We start from the raw sequence: 15,999 nt of genomic DNA, 5'->3' as shown, positions 1-15,999 counted from the left end.
TAATAATAATAATAATAATAATAATAATAATAATAATAATAGTCACTCTTCCAGTGTATGTTAATGATGTGATGAATCTAAATTGAAGCTGACATAATGCTAAGTCTATACTGTACTGCATAGCACTCACTCAGGTGCTATGGCTTGAATTGGTATCTGTTCAAACCTGGAATTTGAAGGGCCGATCTGTAACCTAGGAGTAAGACCTCATTCACTTTTTCTTGTTCATATAATTAATTAACATTGTTCATTATATAAATGAATTTAATAGATCTGAACTGAAAACAACCACTTGCTGGAACCATTCTTCATGATCACTGAAAAATCTGTCATTTTTTTTAAAAAAAGGTTAGGTACAAGGGTTCAGTGGGAGAGGTTTAAGCACTTGCTTAATTCTCCCACTCAAATAATTGAGACTTAAAAGTTCTTAACTTTGGCTGGATGGTGCCTTAGGAGATTAAATTCAAGTTTTCCATCAACATATTCTCTCTTTCATGCACATGCACACACATACACACCCACACCTGAATTTTGTCTCAAAATATGTGTGTGTTTTTTAACATTGCTTTTAATTTTCTGATGTTTTTATTTGAGTACGGTTTTTATTTTCTGAACTTCTTGCCTTGGTTGGCTTCAGAAAGACAATATAGAAATATGATAGATAGATAGATAGATAGATAGATAGATAGATAGATAGATAGATAGATGATAGATTCAATTATCACAGTTTGAAAGGTTGGAATGAGTATTAGCAAGGCTGGAGATACTTCCATCTACCTCTGCTCCATTCCCCACCGGCCCCTGGGCCTAGTTCTCCCAACGAGATACTTGGTTGTGATGCTGGAGAGCAACGCATGGAAGGAGAAAGAGGCATCTGAATCCACCCTTTCCTCTCACAGGAATGACGTTTCCATGAAGAGTGCACAAACCCACTTTTCAAACTCGACCTACCTGTGAAATCACCCCCTCGATAAAACCGTGTAACCTGTTGTTAACCATAGATAAAGACTTAATTTCCGTGAGGAAGTGTGAAGTACAGTAGTAAGCATGTCAAGATCAGCTCGGCATAGCTTGGCTTGAGATTTTACAGCAGTAATTAAAGGTTTCTTGGTGCCCTGTGAAGAGCCAAGAGGTAACTCACGGTTAGAGAGCTATTGTTGGTGTTCAGCACTTCAGGTAGAAAGGTGGCCTTTTATAGCTCTCTTTGCACCTGCTGGATTGTCTCTGTTCTCGCATCCGAACTCATCTTCTCCCGCTCCTAGATGTTACCTAACTTCAGCTATTCAACGGAGGGGGAATTAATTTTCTTTCCTCTTGCAATGGCTGACAAAGAAAAATAGCTTCCATTTCTGGCAGGGTGGGGGAAGAGAGATGCGAGATGGCCAGGCGTGGCACAGGCAGAATTTGGGTCGTCATTGAAGGGCTGGGCCAGGGGCAGAGACAGAACAAGAAAGCAGAATATAGATTGACAACCTAATCCTGGTCAGGGTTGGACGGAAGGAAGTCCTGGTGCGTTCAGTGGGACTTACTCCGAAGCAAGTACAACCGGGATTGCAAAATGAGTTTGAGTAAAATGGTGGAATTTAATACTAATCCTAAAAAAAAAAAAAAAAAAGCCTTCCCCAACCTGGTGCCCAGCATTGTGTTTTGGACTACAGCTCCCAGCATTCCAGTCTACTGGTCATGCTGGCTGGGGATGATGGGAGTTGCGGTTCAACACACCTGAAGGGCACCAATCTGAGGAAAGCTGCCTTAAACTAAAAGGGGACTTTTCCTCCTAAGGAAGGGGCTCCATCCACCCCTCCCCGCTGATCACTTTGGTTGCCTTTTTCTATACTTTTTCGAGCGATGTGATCAGTTATCGCCGTTGTTGTTTTAAATGGATCGACCAGAACTGCACAGCGTATTCTCAATGTGATGGCCCTATCATAGCATCGTGACACTTACGATTTTCTTTTTGGCCCTTTACTAATAACCATTCACACGAGTTTGCCTTTTATTTACGTTTCCAGCAATCTTTTAAGCACAACCCTAAGAGCACTTCTAATCCTAGCTCCAGTTCCATCAGCGTGTGCATAGGTGTAGATATTGATACCATAACCAGGCCTCCGGGGGTTATTAATAGGAAGTGGTTAGGATCATTATTATGATTGCTATTAATTATTGTCTTCTATTGGAGTTAAAGACACGTCCTTGGGGACTTTTTTTGTCACGCTGGCAGATCACCATGCTCAAAACCACTTAACACGGATCAGTTACCCTTTGAGCACCCCGCTGGACTTGAAATCTGGGTGATTAAGGAGTTGTTTAAAAGAGTAGCTTCTTCTTGGCTTCCAATGCCTGTCTGTGGGGTTCTAATCGGCTTTAGTGGTCATCAGGTGTGAATTACTAGAGATTCATCAACACGAAGTACATCACGTGAGTTTCTGCGTGCGGTGTGTCGGTGGTCTCTTGCTCAGCTTGGAAGTGGTAGATGCGGAATAAAATGCAACATCGGCATTCTCTGTGAATAGCCGTAGTGTCTCGCAAGCTATTTCTCCGGCCTACTAGCTGGAGAAAAGGGGAATTAATGTGCTGGGGCCAAGGCTATGCCTTCCACACTTCTACCTCCGGCATCTAGCTAGTGGGAGAAAGTATCCATTCACCCTGTCTGAATTAGGACCGTGTCCCTCGCTCCTTCCCTCCCCCCCCCCCGCGGCTCCTCTACCCCACCCCACCTCCCAGACCACCACCACGAAGTGGGGAGGGGGAGAGCTGCAGCTGGAACCATCCATGGAAAACCAGCCTTAATCTCTCGCAAACCGCGCTATCAAAGCTTGGATCAGCATATCTAATGTAAACGAGCTTTCACACATAAATAACGTGCCACATCTGGCCCTTGGGGGTTTTATGGTGCCTTAGCTACCGAGCGATTTATGGGAAGGTGAGCTTGTTAAAAAAAAATGAGAGGGGGAGATTTGGGCAGTGGGCTGGATAAGACGCGGGGGGGGGGCTACAAGTTTAGGTGAGGGCTGTGGAAGGAGTGGGATTGGGGTAGAGAAAGCGGGCAAGCCCCATAACTGGTTAGAGGCCTGCGGATCAGGCAGGATTTGTCCGAGGAACTGCGGCGGGGAGGGGTGCGGGGGGTTGTAGGTCCATCTGCTTCGGAGGAGCAGAGCCGTGGCGGTGGCAGCTGAGAGAGAGCCATCCAGGAACAGGCGTGTTTGCGCTTCCAACCAATTTATTACTGATGAACATATGGCCAATATTTTGTCCCACGTCATAGAGCAGGAAGCAAAACAAACAAGATCGCGTCGCTGAGGGGACAGAGAGAGAGAGAGAGGGAAAGAGAGAGAGAGAGAGGGAAAGAGAGAGAGAGAGAGAGAGGAAGCGCTGCCCTCTCTCTCCTCAGCCAGCCTGGTTCGTCAAGAGCTGCTGACTGGTTTGAGACAATGTGAGGGAGCGCAGAGGGAGGAAGGCGCCCAGGCTTCTGGGGTGTCTATATAAAGCCCAGCAGCAGCAACAGCAGCAGTCTCCCCTTGCCCGCGCGCGCGCACGCACACACTCACACACGCACACACACGCAGGTTCCACGCGCTCGCCGGCGCGGCCAGGAACGCCTCACAGCCCGGCGCTCTGGGGGCCAGACTTGCCTCGCCTTGCCCTCCGCACACAAACGCCTCTCCCGCCCGGCCACCCACCTAGGCGGGCAGGCAGGCAGGCAGGCAGGCCGGCAGGCAGGCCGGCCCTGCCAGCGGACAGGCGAGCACCGCGGGGGAACGGCGAGGCTGAGGCGAGGAGGACAGCGCTGCTCAGCCGCCCACCAGGTGAGCCGCGCCGCTTTCTCAAAACGCCGGGAAAGGAGAGCTCTGCGGAGCCGCCGCCGCCGGAACAGGGCACGTCGCGTCAGGTGTCAGCCTGCGCCCGCCCGGGGAGGACGGGTCCGCTCACGCTCCGCGTCGGAGCCACAACTTCGGGGCCGGGAAGTGGAGCTGGGCGGGCGTTCTTCGGGTGTCCCCGGAGCGCTGCGCGGCTGAGGAGGAAGCCGAGAAGCGACTGCGCGGGGGGGGGGGGAGGAGGGCGGAGGAGGGGTCGCGGGGGCGGCCAGGCGGAGGCGCTCGGCGCTTGGACGCGCCCTCTGAGGGCTGCTGCGGTTTGGCGCGCAAAAGAGGGGGAGGGGTCGAGGCGGCTGAGGCGCGGGGCAGCGGCCGTCCCTGCCCCTCTGCCCCTCTGCCCCGAGCCGGCCGGCCGTGAAGGGGCTCTTTCCACACACGCACACACACGCACACGGCCGGCCGCCTCTCCACCCGCAGCGCCCCTGGCCCCAAAGGGCCGAGCCGTGAATGCCCCGGCTCAGAAGAAGGTCCGGGGAAAGCAGTGCCAGCCCCTCCCGCTTGTTCACCTGTCCAGGTGAAGAGGAGCTGCCCGTCAGCGCTACTGCTGAGGGGGAAAGAGGGCGGGAGGCGCGCAGCCTGAAGGCAAGGCAGAGGGAGACGAGCCGGCCAGCCGGGAGCCGACACGCCCTCGCCCGGCCAGCGCTGCCCTCACCGCCACTCCCAACAGCTTGTCTGCGACGGGGAATCCAGCAAGGGGAGGTGTCCCGGCTGCCGGAGAGCTCCAGGGCAGCGCGCGGCTCCTTTCCCCGCAGGCTCCCCGGCGAACGAGCCCCGCGTTTACCTGCTCGGGCGGCACGTGCAGCGCGGCGCCCTCCCCAGCCCTGCCGGGCCCCAGGTCGCTTCCCAGCGGATATCCCCTGCCCCGCTCTCTAGTCCTTGGCGCCCTTGCCACGGAATGCTGCCACCGCTTCAGGTTACCCGGAAATGCGGTCACCGCTTCAGGTTACCCGGAAAGCTCTATTTAAGGTGTGCTTTTCAGGGAGGGGAGGGGGGAAGAGTAGTCGGACCCTGGGGCAGACCGGCGGCGCCCTTTCTCCAGCGCAGGTCAGCTATTCTTAACGGGACCGAAAAGAAGCCGCTGCCCCCAGAAAGAGGCGGGCGGGGGGGGGGGGGAGAGAGAGAGAGAGAGAGAGAGAACACTTCTCGAGGGAGTCGGCAGAGTTCGCCATGGTCTCAGAAATGGTTCAAAATCGGTATGTTCGAAAAAGAACCGGACGTATTTTTCTTGTCGCTGTTCAATTTTCTCCATTATTTTATTATTCAAAGGAAAACTTCGCCTTTCACTTCATTCATCCTCCCCTCCCCCACCCCCCACCCCCCTCCGCCTCTTGGGGAAGGCATTTCAGTGTTGGAAAGTTCCTCAGTTTTCAACTTTTTGTTTCTTTTCTGTGTGATCGTTCTTTTCTTTTATTTAAGCTTTTCCTCAGCTTAAGAGAACTTGGTAGATACACTTAAAAAATCACTTGAAATGAGAGCGGAATTTGAGTGGCTGGCTTCCTCTGCCCACCACCACCCCTCCCTTGTATTTCAGTTATAAGCAGAAGATGCATGAAGTTCATTCAGATAACCCAGTGCTTTCAGCGCTGTGTTGCATAAAGAAAAGAAAAAAGAAAAAAACACCCCCCCCAAAACCCACCCCTCTTCGAGTCAAATTTTCCTTATCAAAAAAGAATGGCCGGGTCTTTTCTTTGGGGAAAGGAGCAGTTCTGAAGGCAAGCTGACAATGTTTAATCTCATTGTGGCACGTTTAATCATTAGACTGACGCGAACGAATAAAGCTGAAGGATTGGCCCGAGGGAAGGAAGCTTTTAGTTTACCAATAAAACGGTCATAATGGACTGGAACCAAAAGGATACCCGGAGGCTAGACTTAGCTTTTGCAGAAAATAATACACCCAGTGGAGGGGCGCCACCGATTTCTACAACCTACAAGGCACTATATGACAATGCCAAAAGTTTCCTTTGATTGCTTAGGTAGTTGGAGGAACCACTTAATTTATTATTTTAAAATTATATAATATGGTATTGGTGCATTGATATATTTGTGAAAATCTAATTAAAGTCGATTTATCAAAGTCCTAACACGTGCCCTCTGGCTTTGGCACAGCCCGTAAATAACCGATTAGCCTGCAGAAAAAATCCGTGACGTCTATTACAATTTATGACCCCGGGAGATTTTCCGAAAGAATCGGGGAAAGCTTGTTATCAAAGCGAGCGCTGGAGGGGGCGAAAAATTCATAATAGTCACCATAATAAAAACCTCGTTTAGATGTAGAGATCCTGAACACAATTTAATTTTTCCCCCCACTCTGAGAATGACAAGGAACCGATTGCTTTTTCAGACGCTGAGGTGGGAGGTGTGTTGGGGGGGGAGGGGGGATTCCAGTCTGACAGTGCCTGAGACAGGACTGAGACAGGACTGATTACTCGTGCTTTCTCTACCTTCCTAGAACTGTGGAAAGCTTCCTTAATTCTCTTATTTCAGTAAGGCAAAGGTGATTTCAGCCTACTGGCAACACAGGACCTCCACAGCCAGAGTTAAATGAGCATTAGATAGGTTAATGAGAGCCGCTTTCAGAAGGCGACGTTTCCATAGATTTTTCTCTCCAGGAGTTTTGTTCGATCTACGAAGACAGTTATATCCAGGCTTTCTTATTTAGCATCGTTTTCTATTGGACCGTTTGTACACCTGCTTTTTCCCCCTGGGATCATCCCGGGATCATCCCTGTGCATGCAAATGACACACAGGGGATCCCGGGAGCAAGCAGAGACGAGCCCTTCATTTTCCTGGGATAACCCTTAGGTGTAGAAAGGGCCTTGGTAGCCTACCTTTGTTGTTGTCATCTTTCCTGCAGCTAATAGCTCTTGAACCTTGCTTTAGGGCAAAGAAAATCAAAAATACCTTTGTTCCAAAAGATGAAACTTGCCCTTCTAAAATATTGTGTGCTATATGTGTGTGAGAGAGAAAGCAACCATAAGACTAGGAGAACGTAATTTTAAGTCGTTCACTGTGGGAGCGGGGGACTTGCTTCTTCAAATAACACTTTATTATCAGCCTCAAAAGATGGCATCCCTTAATGAGTAAGGTCTCCTCCCCCGCCCCCGCCCCCCAACACTTTAAAACAAAGGCTTACACAACTTGTCCTCATTGTTCTTATGGCTTCCTGCTAAGGTGAATCTCCTCACTACAATTATCAGAAGTAGATTTGGTGTGTGTATTGTCGTTTCCTATTGATTTCAAGTGTACCGTATCGTGAGACTATCAAACCTAAGATAAAACACACCATCCCCACAAACAAGGCTTTGTGTCTGCTTTCAACTAATCCTCACTAGGAGCATTAAGGTGCAATGTGTTTTTGTTTGCACTGAGGGAATGAAAACAATTTGCTCGCACCTTTGCTCTAATCAAACAATAAACTAATTCACTTGAAGGCTGTTATCTGAGATGGGATGTTGTGATGGGTGAGAGATCAACCGTATATACTGTATAGCGTTTGCTCTCTCGCTCTCACACACACACACAGGCGCGCACACACAGGCACACACACACACACACACACACACGCACACACACACACACACACACACACACACACACACACACACACACACACACACACACAAACGTACACACAGGGATTCCTGTCAAAGACCTTTTTCTCCTGTGTTCAAACAAATACAAATAAATGAAGTCCAACAATCAGTGCTTTAAAATGAGTGGAAAGACCTTGTCCTTTTTAATGACTTGGACTGCTTCTGTCTAGTTGCGGTGGTCGGGGGAGGGGGGAGAAAAAGATGATGTTTTTGGCTCTCTAGTATCAAGGCCAAGGGGGCATTTGAACTAGCTGCCTGCATCTTTCCCCCACAGCCTGCAATGTATGGGGCTTATAAGGCTACATAGAGAACCCTGACTGGAATTTATTGTAATCGTTCCACAAAGGTATAACAAACAGGAGCACATTGCTGTTGCTATAAATTGTGAGCAGGGCTTGGCCGGAAAGAACTGTGTTCATTGAGGATTAAACTGCAGGACCAAGCCCTTTCAAGACTGGTAAATCACAAATTCCCAGCCTTCAGCTTTTCCTTGTTTTTAGTGAACCGCCCAGAGAGCTTCGGCTATTGGGGGGTATAAACATGTAATAAATAAATAATAGTGGACGGTATAGCCAGCTATGCCAACTTTCCAGCCCCACTTCAGAATTAACCATAACTCGCCTGGTGCTGAAGAAACTTCAGTTCTGGTGGTAGTGCTACCTCAACGAGCCCTCACTGAGCTCCAGCCTCTTTCATGTTAGAACTTAGAAGTGCACCAGCAATTTACAAGAGAGTGGCGGCTAAGAGGGTCTCTGCTCTTATCCCTACAAACTGTTTTTAAAAGGATCCCAGTGTATATTTAAACACACACAGAAATCCCTATTTCGGGTGCTGAATTCTTCCTCGAAACTTGAAGGGCGGTGAAGACATCTGCAGAAATCAGTGAAGAGGCGACTGTCTAGTGTTTGAGCTACCTGTAAAAGTAAACAGGTAAACACTTCCCCGCTCCTAGAGGGCACTTGTGTTGAAGTACAAGCACTTACTGCTGTGTACACGCACCTCTCCTTTTCAGCCTCTTGTTCCATTGTTCAAATAACCCCCTCCATCCTTTAATTCCACGGCTTAGATCCCGTAGTCTCTGGATGGAGGAGCATTCCAGGATTCTTAGACTGATGGGTGGGCAGAATTCCTACCCCTTTCGCTTTGGGTCTCAGGAAACAGCAACCACTGAGAAGACCCACGTCCATTGTCAGATATGTTTTTGTTGTTGGGGGGTGTAAAATAATAACGTGTTTATTTGAGATTCACTGTTTTGTAGGATTCTCCTTGACTAACCAATAAAAAGACAATACTCTGACCAGTTGTTACCACTCAGTAAAACCTACAGCAGCATCTCAAGAAGACCCCGAGAGGCCAAGCCTGGGTTGTTTTAGTTGTTAGATGGTCGTTAGATGGTCAGGTCCAGCATGATCACACAGAGTCATGGGAATGTAACTTGGGAAAAGAATATGGATACTTTAAAGTTCCCCTTCGAAAATCCCTGGGGAGGGGCTTGAGAACATTACTTCTTTCAAAACAGTAGCTAAAAATCTAATGTGCCCTCAAGACAAATCCAACTAGACCTAGGCTGTCCTTGTCGACGACTCAGCAGAGCAGTCATTCCTCAGGTTCCCATCAGCCTACCTGAGCCTGTCAGACTGCCTTTCCTGTTGCCACCTGAGCTGACAGAGATCTTTCTGGAGCATTTCACCTAGTTAGGCCAGGATGTGGTGTTTCATCTCTGCTCGGTCCTCACCAGACAGCAGATCGACCAATTCACGACAGGGACTGAACTTGTCTTTGTGTGTTTCATTGATCCCCTTCAAGTTGCATTCCTACCCAAGGGTTTCCTTGGGGTGCGAGGTGTTGCAGATGGATGACAAACCTATGTTCAGTGCATCAGAACATGTACCAAACAGACAGAAAGAGAGGGAGATGTTTATGAGTGACCGGGAGAAAGCGAGCGGTGGGGAAGTTGCGTCTCTCTACCAAGCGATTCCTTTGCGATTGTGGGAACTTCGTGTGTAAGGCAAACTTGTATGTAAGCCCTATAGATTGATGGGTGGTGGTGAAATGATGGCGATAGGGAACGAAATTATGACTTATTGCAGGTCTTTTGTGTACAAAGGAGAATAGCTCGTCACAGTCCAGCTGTGTCGCTCAGTCGGTGTGTGTGCGCTTCTCAATGGCCTATTGTCACCCCCGTTCCAAGGGCGGCTGATTAATGTTCTCTAGGAGCCCTGATTTTCCCTTAGGAAAATATTTGCTTATCAGGTGGCCGGAGGGAGCGGATCTGCCCGGGACCATCATCACATGGGGAGCGTGTGCTCCACCAGGAGGTCTTTATTGATACAATTCAACAAGTGAGACTTTTCTCCCGATTTTAAAGGAAAATCTTTTTGTCCCCTGCCCAAGCGCCCAGGGTTTAGGCGGACAGTTTTATCCCACCAAAAACAAACAGAAAAACCAAACACAGAAGAACAGGACACAGGAAAGGCCTGTACCAGGACGGGACCTCACGCAGCATTCTCCCCTCCTCCTATCTTCACTCCCCACCTCTCCCCTCCCCAAGCTTTGATTTAAAGAGAAAGGTACCTAAGAGGGTCGGGGGAGGGCTGTGATTTGTTTGTCTGTTATGCGGTTTGTTGCTGTTATTTGTCGCTGCGTGCTGCGGCTGCGCCTGGCCTTTCCTGGAGTCGTGTTCTGCGGGTCTCGCCGCCTTGGCCTGGCTCCAAAGAGAAGGGAGGGGGGGTTCCAATTCGCAAAATTGTATTGCAACGCGGAAAGAACAATGAATGGTCGCTTCACCTCGCTACTCTTAAGTAACTTTATTTATTTATTTATTTATTTCATGTGCTGCAGTTAATCCTTCCACCGTTTGGAGATCCCCTCACCATCATTGGAGTTGTCCTGCTGCCTTAAATTATTTGATCGTGTTATCTTAACTTAACTCATTCATTTTAAAATCTGGATTTCTCTTCTCCCCCTCCCACCCCCTCACTTTATAGACATGTATATTATTAACTTGGATAATTCCTGCAAGGCTGTCAAATTCCGACTTATCGTCGGTTCCCCCACCCCCCACCCCTTCTCAGTACGTGCAGGTCGTACGTGCCATGAAAACGATGAATATCAATTTAAAAATTTGTCTTGATTCTCCCACCACACACACACATACACAACATGATGTATTTATTTATTATTTTTACTCGAGTGAAAAAAGAAGATGAGCTAGGGAGCATCCACATGAAGGGTGGGGGGGGCTCCTTAATATTGTGGCAAGATTCCGAAATGAATGAAGAGATAGTCCATTGAAAGACGTTGAATGCCATGACAACTAGGAACAACCTCAGATTTATTCCAAACAGTTAGAACACATTGAAAGAGGGCGTCAATCATGTATTATTTCGCCAGTGAAATAAATGCAAAACCTGGTCTAGGACAAAGGCTTCCAACAGAAGCCGGACATTTGTCTACATTTCGCCCATTGTCCGCAGCTTAGCAATCGGTTTGTATTTGTGTTTGCCCCGGTCCGACCACCCAGGATGCGCTCAGGGACTTGTTTAAAAAAAAAATCAAAAAAAATCCCGAAGCATTGTCATCCACATCACATACGAGATGGGAGGCATGGGGAGGGGGTGGGCGTAGGACACAGCGAAATAAACTGATCAACAATCATTAATTGCTTTGGTGAATCTCTTCAGATTGCCCCCCCCCCGCACTTCATCGCCACCCCTCCAACACACACACCCCAGAAGAGTGGTCCCCCACCCCGCCAGTGGTTCAGAAAGTCAGACGTTGCATTTTGATCATCTCCGAAAGTCTTAGGAGGCTTTGGGGGTGGGGGGTTTGCGGGAGAGAAGGAGGCAATCCCCTTTTCAAATCTCCCTTCCCCAAAGCCGGCTTTGAAGACCCCCAGAAAGATTCCTTCTATAGAGTTCTGTCGTGCCCTAAATATTGCAGTCAGCATCACCCCCAGCCCCACCACACCGCAGCCCCACCCAGATTCCCTCGGAGATAAACAATGCTGCTGTATTCTGCCTCCATCCTTAGAGCAAGAGACAGCCCGAGAGTTCACTCTAAAAGGGGGGGGGCGGCGGGGATCGAACAGAAGAGTCCCAAGGAAGAGCTACGAGCCGTGAATCTCTGGGGACTAAACCAAGACCAGGGGGATGGACGGAGGGAGGAGAGGCAACCGCCCCCACCACGACGAGGACCACCACCACCACCACCCAAAACCCTTTTGGTTCAAGTGAAGAGAATTTTCCTGTCCACAAGGTTATTTGTCCTTTCAGTGCCCCTAAGATGCTGTTTTATACTGTCTGAATGAGCAGCAGGGTCGTATTCTGGACACATAGATCTGAGATTACCACTGTTAAGGTGCTATTTTATAAGACGTTTTACATTTCATTTTTAAAAAAAGAATGGCTTTGAAATTATGTAATCCTCTGTGAGTGTGTATGTGTGTGTGTTTCCTTTCAAATTCCCAGTTTAAAACAGAATTTTAAAAAACTGGCTAGCTCTGGCTTCTACAGAAGCATGTCCTGTTAAAGGAATAAGTAATCTCTCTAGAAAGCAGGAGAGCGAAATAAATTAGTCGTGTGCAAATAAAAGAGAGAGAGAGAGACCAAAAATCGTTCGGCTCTATCTAGGAGCTGAATGATCCCCTTTATTGCCAGTTTAGCTGATTTCGGAGCAAACTGGAATCAATTACTTGCTGTTTAATTTCTAGCACTCATCCTTAAGCCTCAACCACAATATTGACCTAGGAGGTTTACATAAGTTGGGCTCTTGCCATTCCAACAACATCTTGTTTAGGTAACAACCCATAATTTGAATAGATTCAGCTTTTCTTTCCTTCCCCACCCTGTCCTGTCCTTCTTCTTAGAGTGGCAAGTTTAGCTTAAGTCAAAATAGTCGATTTTCCAGCTTACTTGCAAGGAAAGACAGAAAGAAAACGGGGGTTTTATGTCAGTAAGGAGAATGGAAAATGAATGCAAAATCGGGTTGGATGTGTGTGTGCTGGTGGTGGGGCTCTTATTCCAGAGGCAATTTGTTAAAACGTACTTTCAAGTATGTTGAATATCTGGCTACTTGGAGCTCCTTTGTATGTAAATACTGTGTAGAAAAGGCCCTCCCCATCTTTATAATTAATTGACACGTTATACCACTCATCATGTGCTACAGCACCAATGGTGGAGGCTCGCATCCCCCCCCCCAAACCCCGCAATTTCACATCTGCAAACACTGTCTTCATCCACTTGACTCCTAAGACCCGCCCACACGTGGCCAACCTTTTGCGTTTTTAATGTATTTCTCTCCCCCCCCCAATCCCAATCCCTCTCCCTCTCCCTCTCCCTCTCCCTCTCCCTCTCCCTCTCCCTCCTCTCGGCAGGTTCATGTGCGGAGACCAACCTTATATGGACTGCCCATCTCAGCGATGGCTTGTTTTTTTCAAGGAGGCACCGTCAGCGCGCTGTGCTTAAAGCAGACCCTCAAGTAAACGCACGTTGGCATTTTTCCTGGAGTTACAAAGTCTTGCGGAAGCCCCGATCGCCCCCCTTGTGCTCCACGTCTCTCAACGACCCCAGCCTGAAACCACAGATATTATATGGCTAAAGCCTGCCGTTGAATTTTGTTCTCTCCCCCCCCCCACAACGCCCCTCATAACCACCACTGCAGCCACCCTCACCCCTTCCAGCATTTCCTTTCCTGCTTTTATTCCGGTCCCCCCACCCATCCACCCACCCCCACCCTTCCTTCTTCTCTCCCTCCCCCACCCCTTTCCCGGTGCATGTTTGGCGAACCCAGAGGATTGACAAACTGGTCCTTCAAAGTTTCCTGCATAAAATTTGGCCGGAATATGTCTCTGACCAACACAAAGACCGGCTTTTCTGTAAAGGACATCTTGGATTTGCCTGACACCAATGACGAAGACGGATCCATCGTGGAAGGGGGGGACGAAGAGACAGAGGGTTCTGAACCCCCCAAAAAGCCCGGAGGTTTGGGGACAACCGCATTGGACGCTGTTCCGCCGCTGCCTCTGAAGAACCCCTTTTACGACAACGCTGATAACCCCTACACGCGCTGGCTCGCCACCACCGAGAGCATCCAGTATTCCTGTAAGTAGCCAAACTTACACTGGGCTCCCGAGGAACCCGGAGGTGGCTTTTACTGCTCTCGCCTATTTTATATTTTATTTATTTATTGCTGTGTGTAGTATGTTTTTAAAGTCCTTCTTGAAAGTAACAAACTGGAAAGTTATATTCTTTCATCGTCTTAAATGAGAAAACAATAGTTTTGAATCCTTATTTATTCATAGGAAAGACACAGAGAGAATAAAAAGAAAACAGTGAGAAAATATTTTAAAATATAATATCCAGAATTCCCCCGGTCCATGCAGCTCCCCCCCCTCTCTCCTCGCGTCCTTCTTTCTAGTTTTCTAATGAACAGAGCGTGCTTTGTGGGGTAATTTTGGATGGCCTTGCTTTAGACGTTTGTAAATCGTCCCATTGGCTGTGCTGGATCAAAGAATGGCTTGTTGAATTATCCTTTAAAAATCAATCCACGTAGCCCAGAAAGAAGAAATCCGTTTTGTTTGTTTTTTAAGGGAAGTGTCCAAAGCCCAAGTGCCTGGAGGGAGGAGGAACAATCGCTAGAAGTTCTCCTGCGCAAGCCCCCCACTGAAATGACTAGGAGCTGCGTAACCACATTGTGATTACTACCATGATAAAAAAAATAGTCTATCCAAACCTAGAGACCCATATCTCTGACTATTCCTATATTATGTTTCCTAAAATATTTATTAATATGGGACGGGGAATGAGTGTTAAAGTGCATTTTGTTTTTCATTTGTTCGTATTTCTGTACGCCATTTTCCGTGAATGTTGCATGTGCAATGACACAGAAAGCGAAATAAAACAGAAAATAATCCATGCCACACATAGAGTGTTTGTACTGGACGGGGTGTGTGTGTGTGTGTGTGTGTGTGTGTGTGTGTAAATATGATAAACCCACATTACCAAAAACGCAAACACACGCAATCCAAAGGTCTGTTACGCCACACAGACGCAGCGGTTGCGCCCCTTCCACTACCATTTCTTGGCGTTGGACAGAAACTCCATTTGGTTAAAATCGCGGGACAGGCTGTGCGCCAAGAGCAAGAAGATGGCAAAGCGCCCCGTCACTTTTCTTTCCGCGGGCTGGGAAGGCGGGCAGGAAGCGGGTTTGAAAGGAGCAGCGCCCCGGCGGGACACAGTGGTGGGGAGGGGGTCCTGCCAGGCCGGCCGGCCGGCCGCCTGCCCGCCTGCCTTTCTTCTGACCTGCTTCCTTTGTGGCTTTCCTCTCAGTGCACGGCTTGGCATCCAGCAACTCCCAACAGGATTCCGCGTCCAAATCTCCCGAGCCTTCGGCGGACGAGTCTCCGGACAATGACAAGGAAACTTCGAGCAGCGGGGACTCTGGCAAGAAGCGGAAAAGGCGGGTGCTTTTCTCCAAGGCGCAGACTTACGAGCTGGAGCGGCGCTTCAGGCAGCAGCGGTACCTCTCGGCGCCCGAGCGGGAGCACCTGGCCAGCCTGATCCGCCTCACCCCGACGCAGGTGAAGATCTGGTTCCAGAACCACCGCTACAAGATGAAGCGGGCCCGGGCCGAGAAAGGTATGGAAGTGACTCCTCTCCCCTCCCCGCGCCGGGTAGCGGTGCCGGTCTTAGTCAGGGACGGGAAGCCGTGCCACACGCTCAAGGCACAGGACTTGGCTGCCGCCACCTTCCAGGCGGGGATCCCCTTCACAGCCTACAGCGCCCAGTCTCTCCAGCACATGCAATACAATGCCCAGTACAGCTCGGCCGGCAACCCCCAGTACCCCTCGGCGCACCACTTGGTACAAGCCCAGCAGTGGACTTGGTGAACGCTCTAGAGCCACAGAGACTCCAAGGAGGAGGAGGCCAGGCCAGTCCTGCTGGCCTGCGGGAGGGGGGCGCGGGAGGCCAGACGGAGATGCTGAGGCAGGGGTGGGGAGGGGGGTTTCCTTCTTTAGGGGCGGGGGTCAGTTTTCATTCTTTTGGGGTGTTTTGTGCGCCATGTTTACAAGAAAAAAAATCGCGCCATTGCTAGTGGTCCTGTCTACCTACAACTACACATTAAAAAAAAAAGAATAATAAAAAAGAATAAAAACTTGACGCTCTCCTGATTTTTGTAAAAAAAAAAATGTTGGTATGGTGTAGAAGCTATTGTCAGTGGTATATAAACCAAGGAGCAAAGATTTAAAACATACAGTATTTATAGCCATGTATACAATTCTGACTACTATTAGTAAAAAAAAAAACTATTAATAATTTATTATTTTGTACATACATGCGGTGATAGTTGCCATTAATCCGGGGCGGATTTTATTTTTGGTTTCCTTTTTTATTGGTTGGGATTTTTTAAAAAAAACAAAAACCAAGTACAACAAACAAATAAAACTGTAGAAGCAAATTGCCATAGAAATATACATGTATATAAATCCGAACGGAAGAGCACTGTTAGGAATATTTCGGATTTTTTTTTAA

At 48.5% G+C, this 15,999-nt stretch overlaps 1 protein-coding gene across 1 annotated transcript; it reads left to right on the top strand.

The window, feature by feature from the left end:
- The first annotated feature begins 13,266 nt into the window (after positions 1-13,266).
- Positions 13,267-15,387, top strand: NKX2-2 (NK2 homeobox 2). The gene is made up of 2 exons (XM_063129714.1): positions 13,267-13,569; positions 14,797-15,387. The coding sequence occupies exons 1-2, from the start codon at positions 13,311-13,313 to the stop codon at positions 15,354-15,356; spliced, it is 819 nt and encodes a 272-aa protein (XP_062985784.1). The 5' UTR covers positions 13,267-13,310; the 3' UTR covers positions 15,357-15,387.
- The last annotated feature ends 612 nt before the right edge of the window (positions 15,388-15,999 follow it).

This window comes from Elgaria multicarinata, chromosome 7 (genome assembly GCF_023053635.1).
Source record: "Elgaria multicarinata webbii isolate HBS135686 ecotype San Diego chromosome 7, rElgMul1.1.pri, whole genome shotgun sequence".
Lineage (NCBI taxonomy): Eukaryota > Metazoa > Chordata > Lepidosauria > Squamata > Anguidae > Elgaria > Elgaria multicarinata.
Note: the sequence above shows the minus strand (reverse complement) of the source record. Positions and strands in the feature narration are given on the sequence as shown.

Bases quoted from the DNA above. Each gene is read 5' to 3' on its own strand.
- NKX2-2 (XM_063129714.1), top strand. From the start codon at position 13,311: ATGTCTCTGACCAACACAAAGACCGGCTTTTCTGTAAAGGACATCTTG. The intron at 13,570-14,796 runs GTAAGTAGCCAA...CTTTCCTCTCAG, and splicing joins CGAGAGCATCCAGTATTCCT to TGCACGGCTTGGCATCCAGC.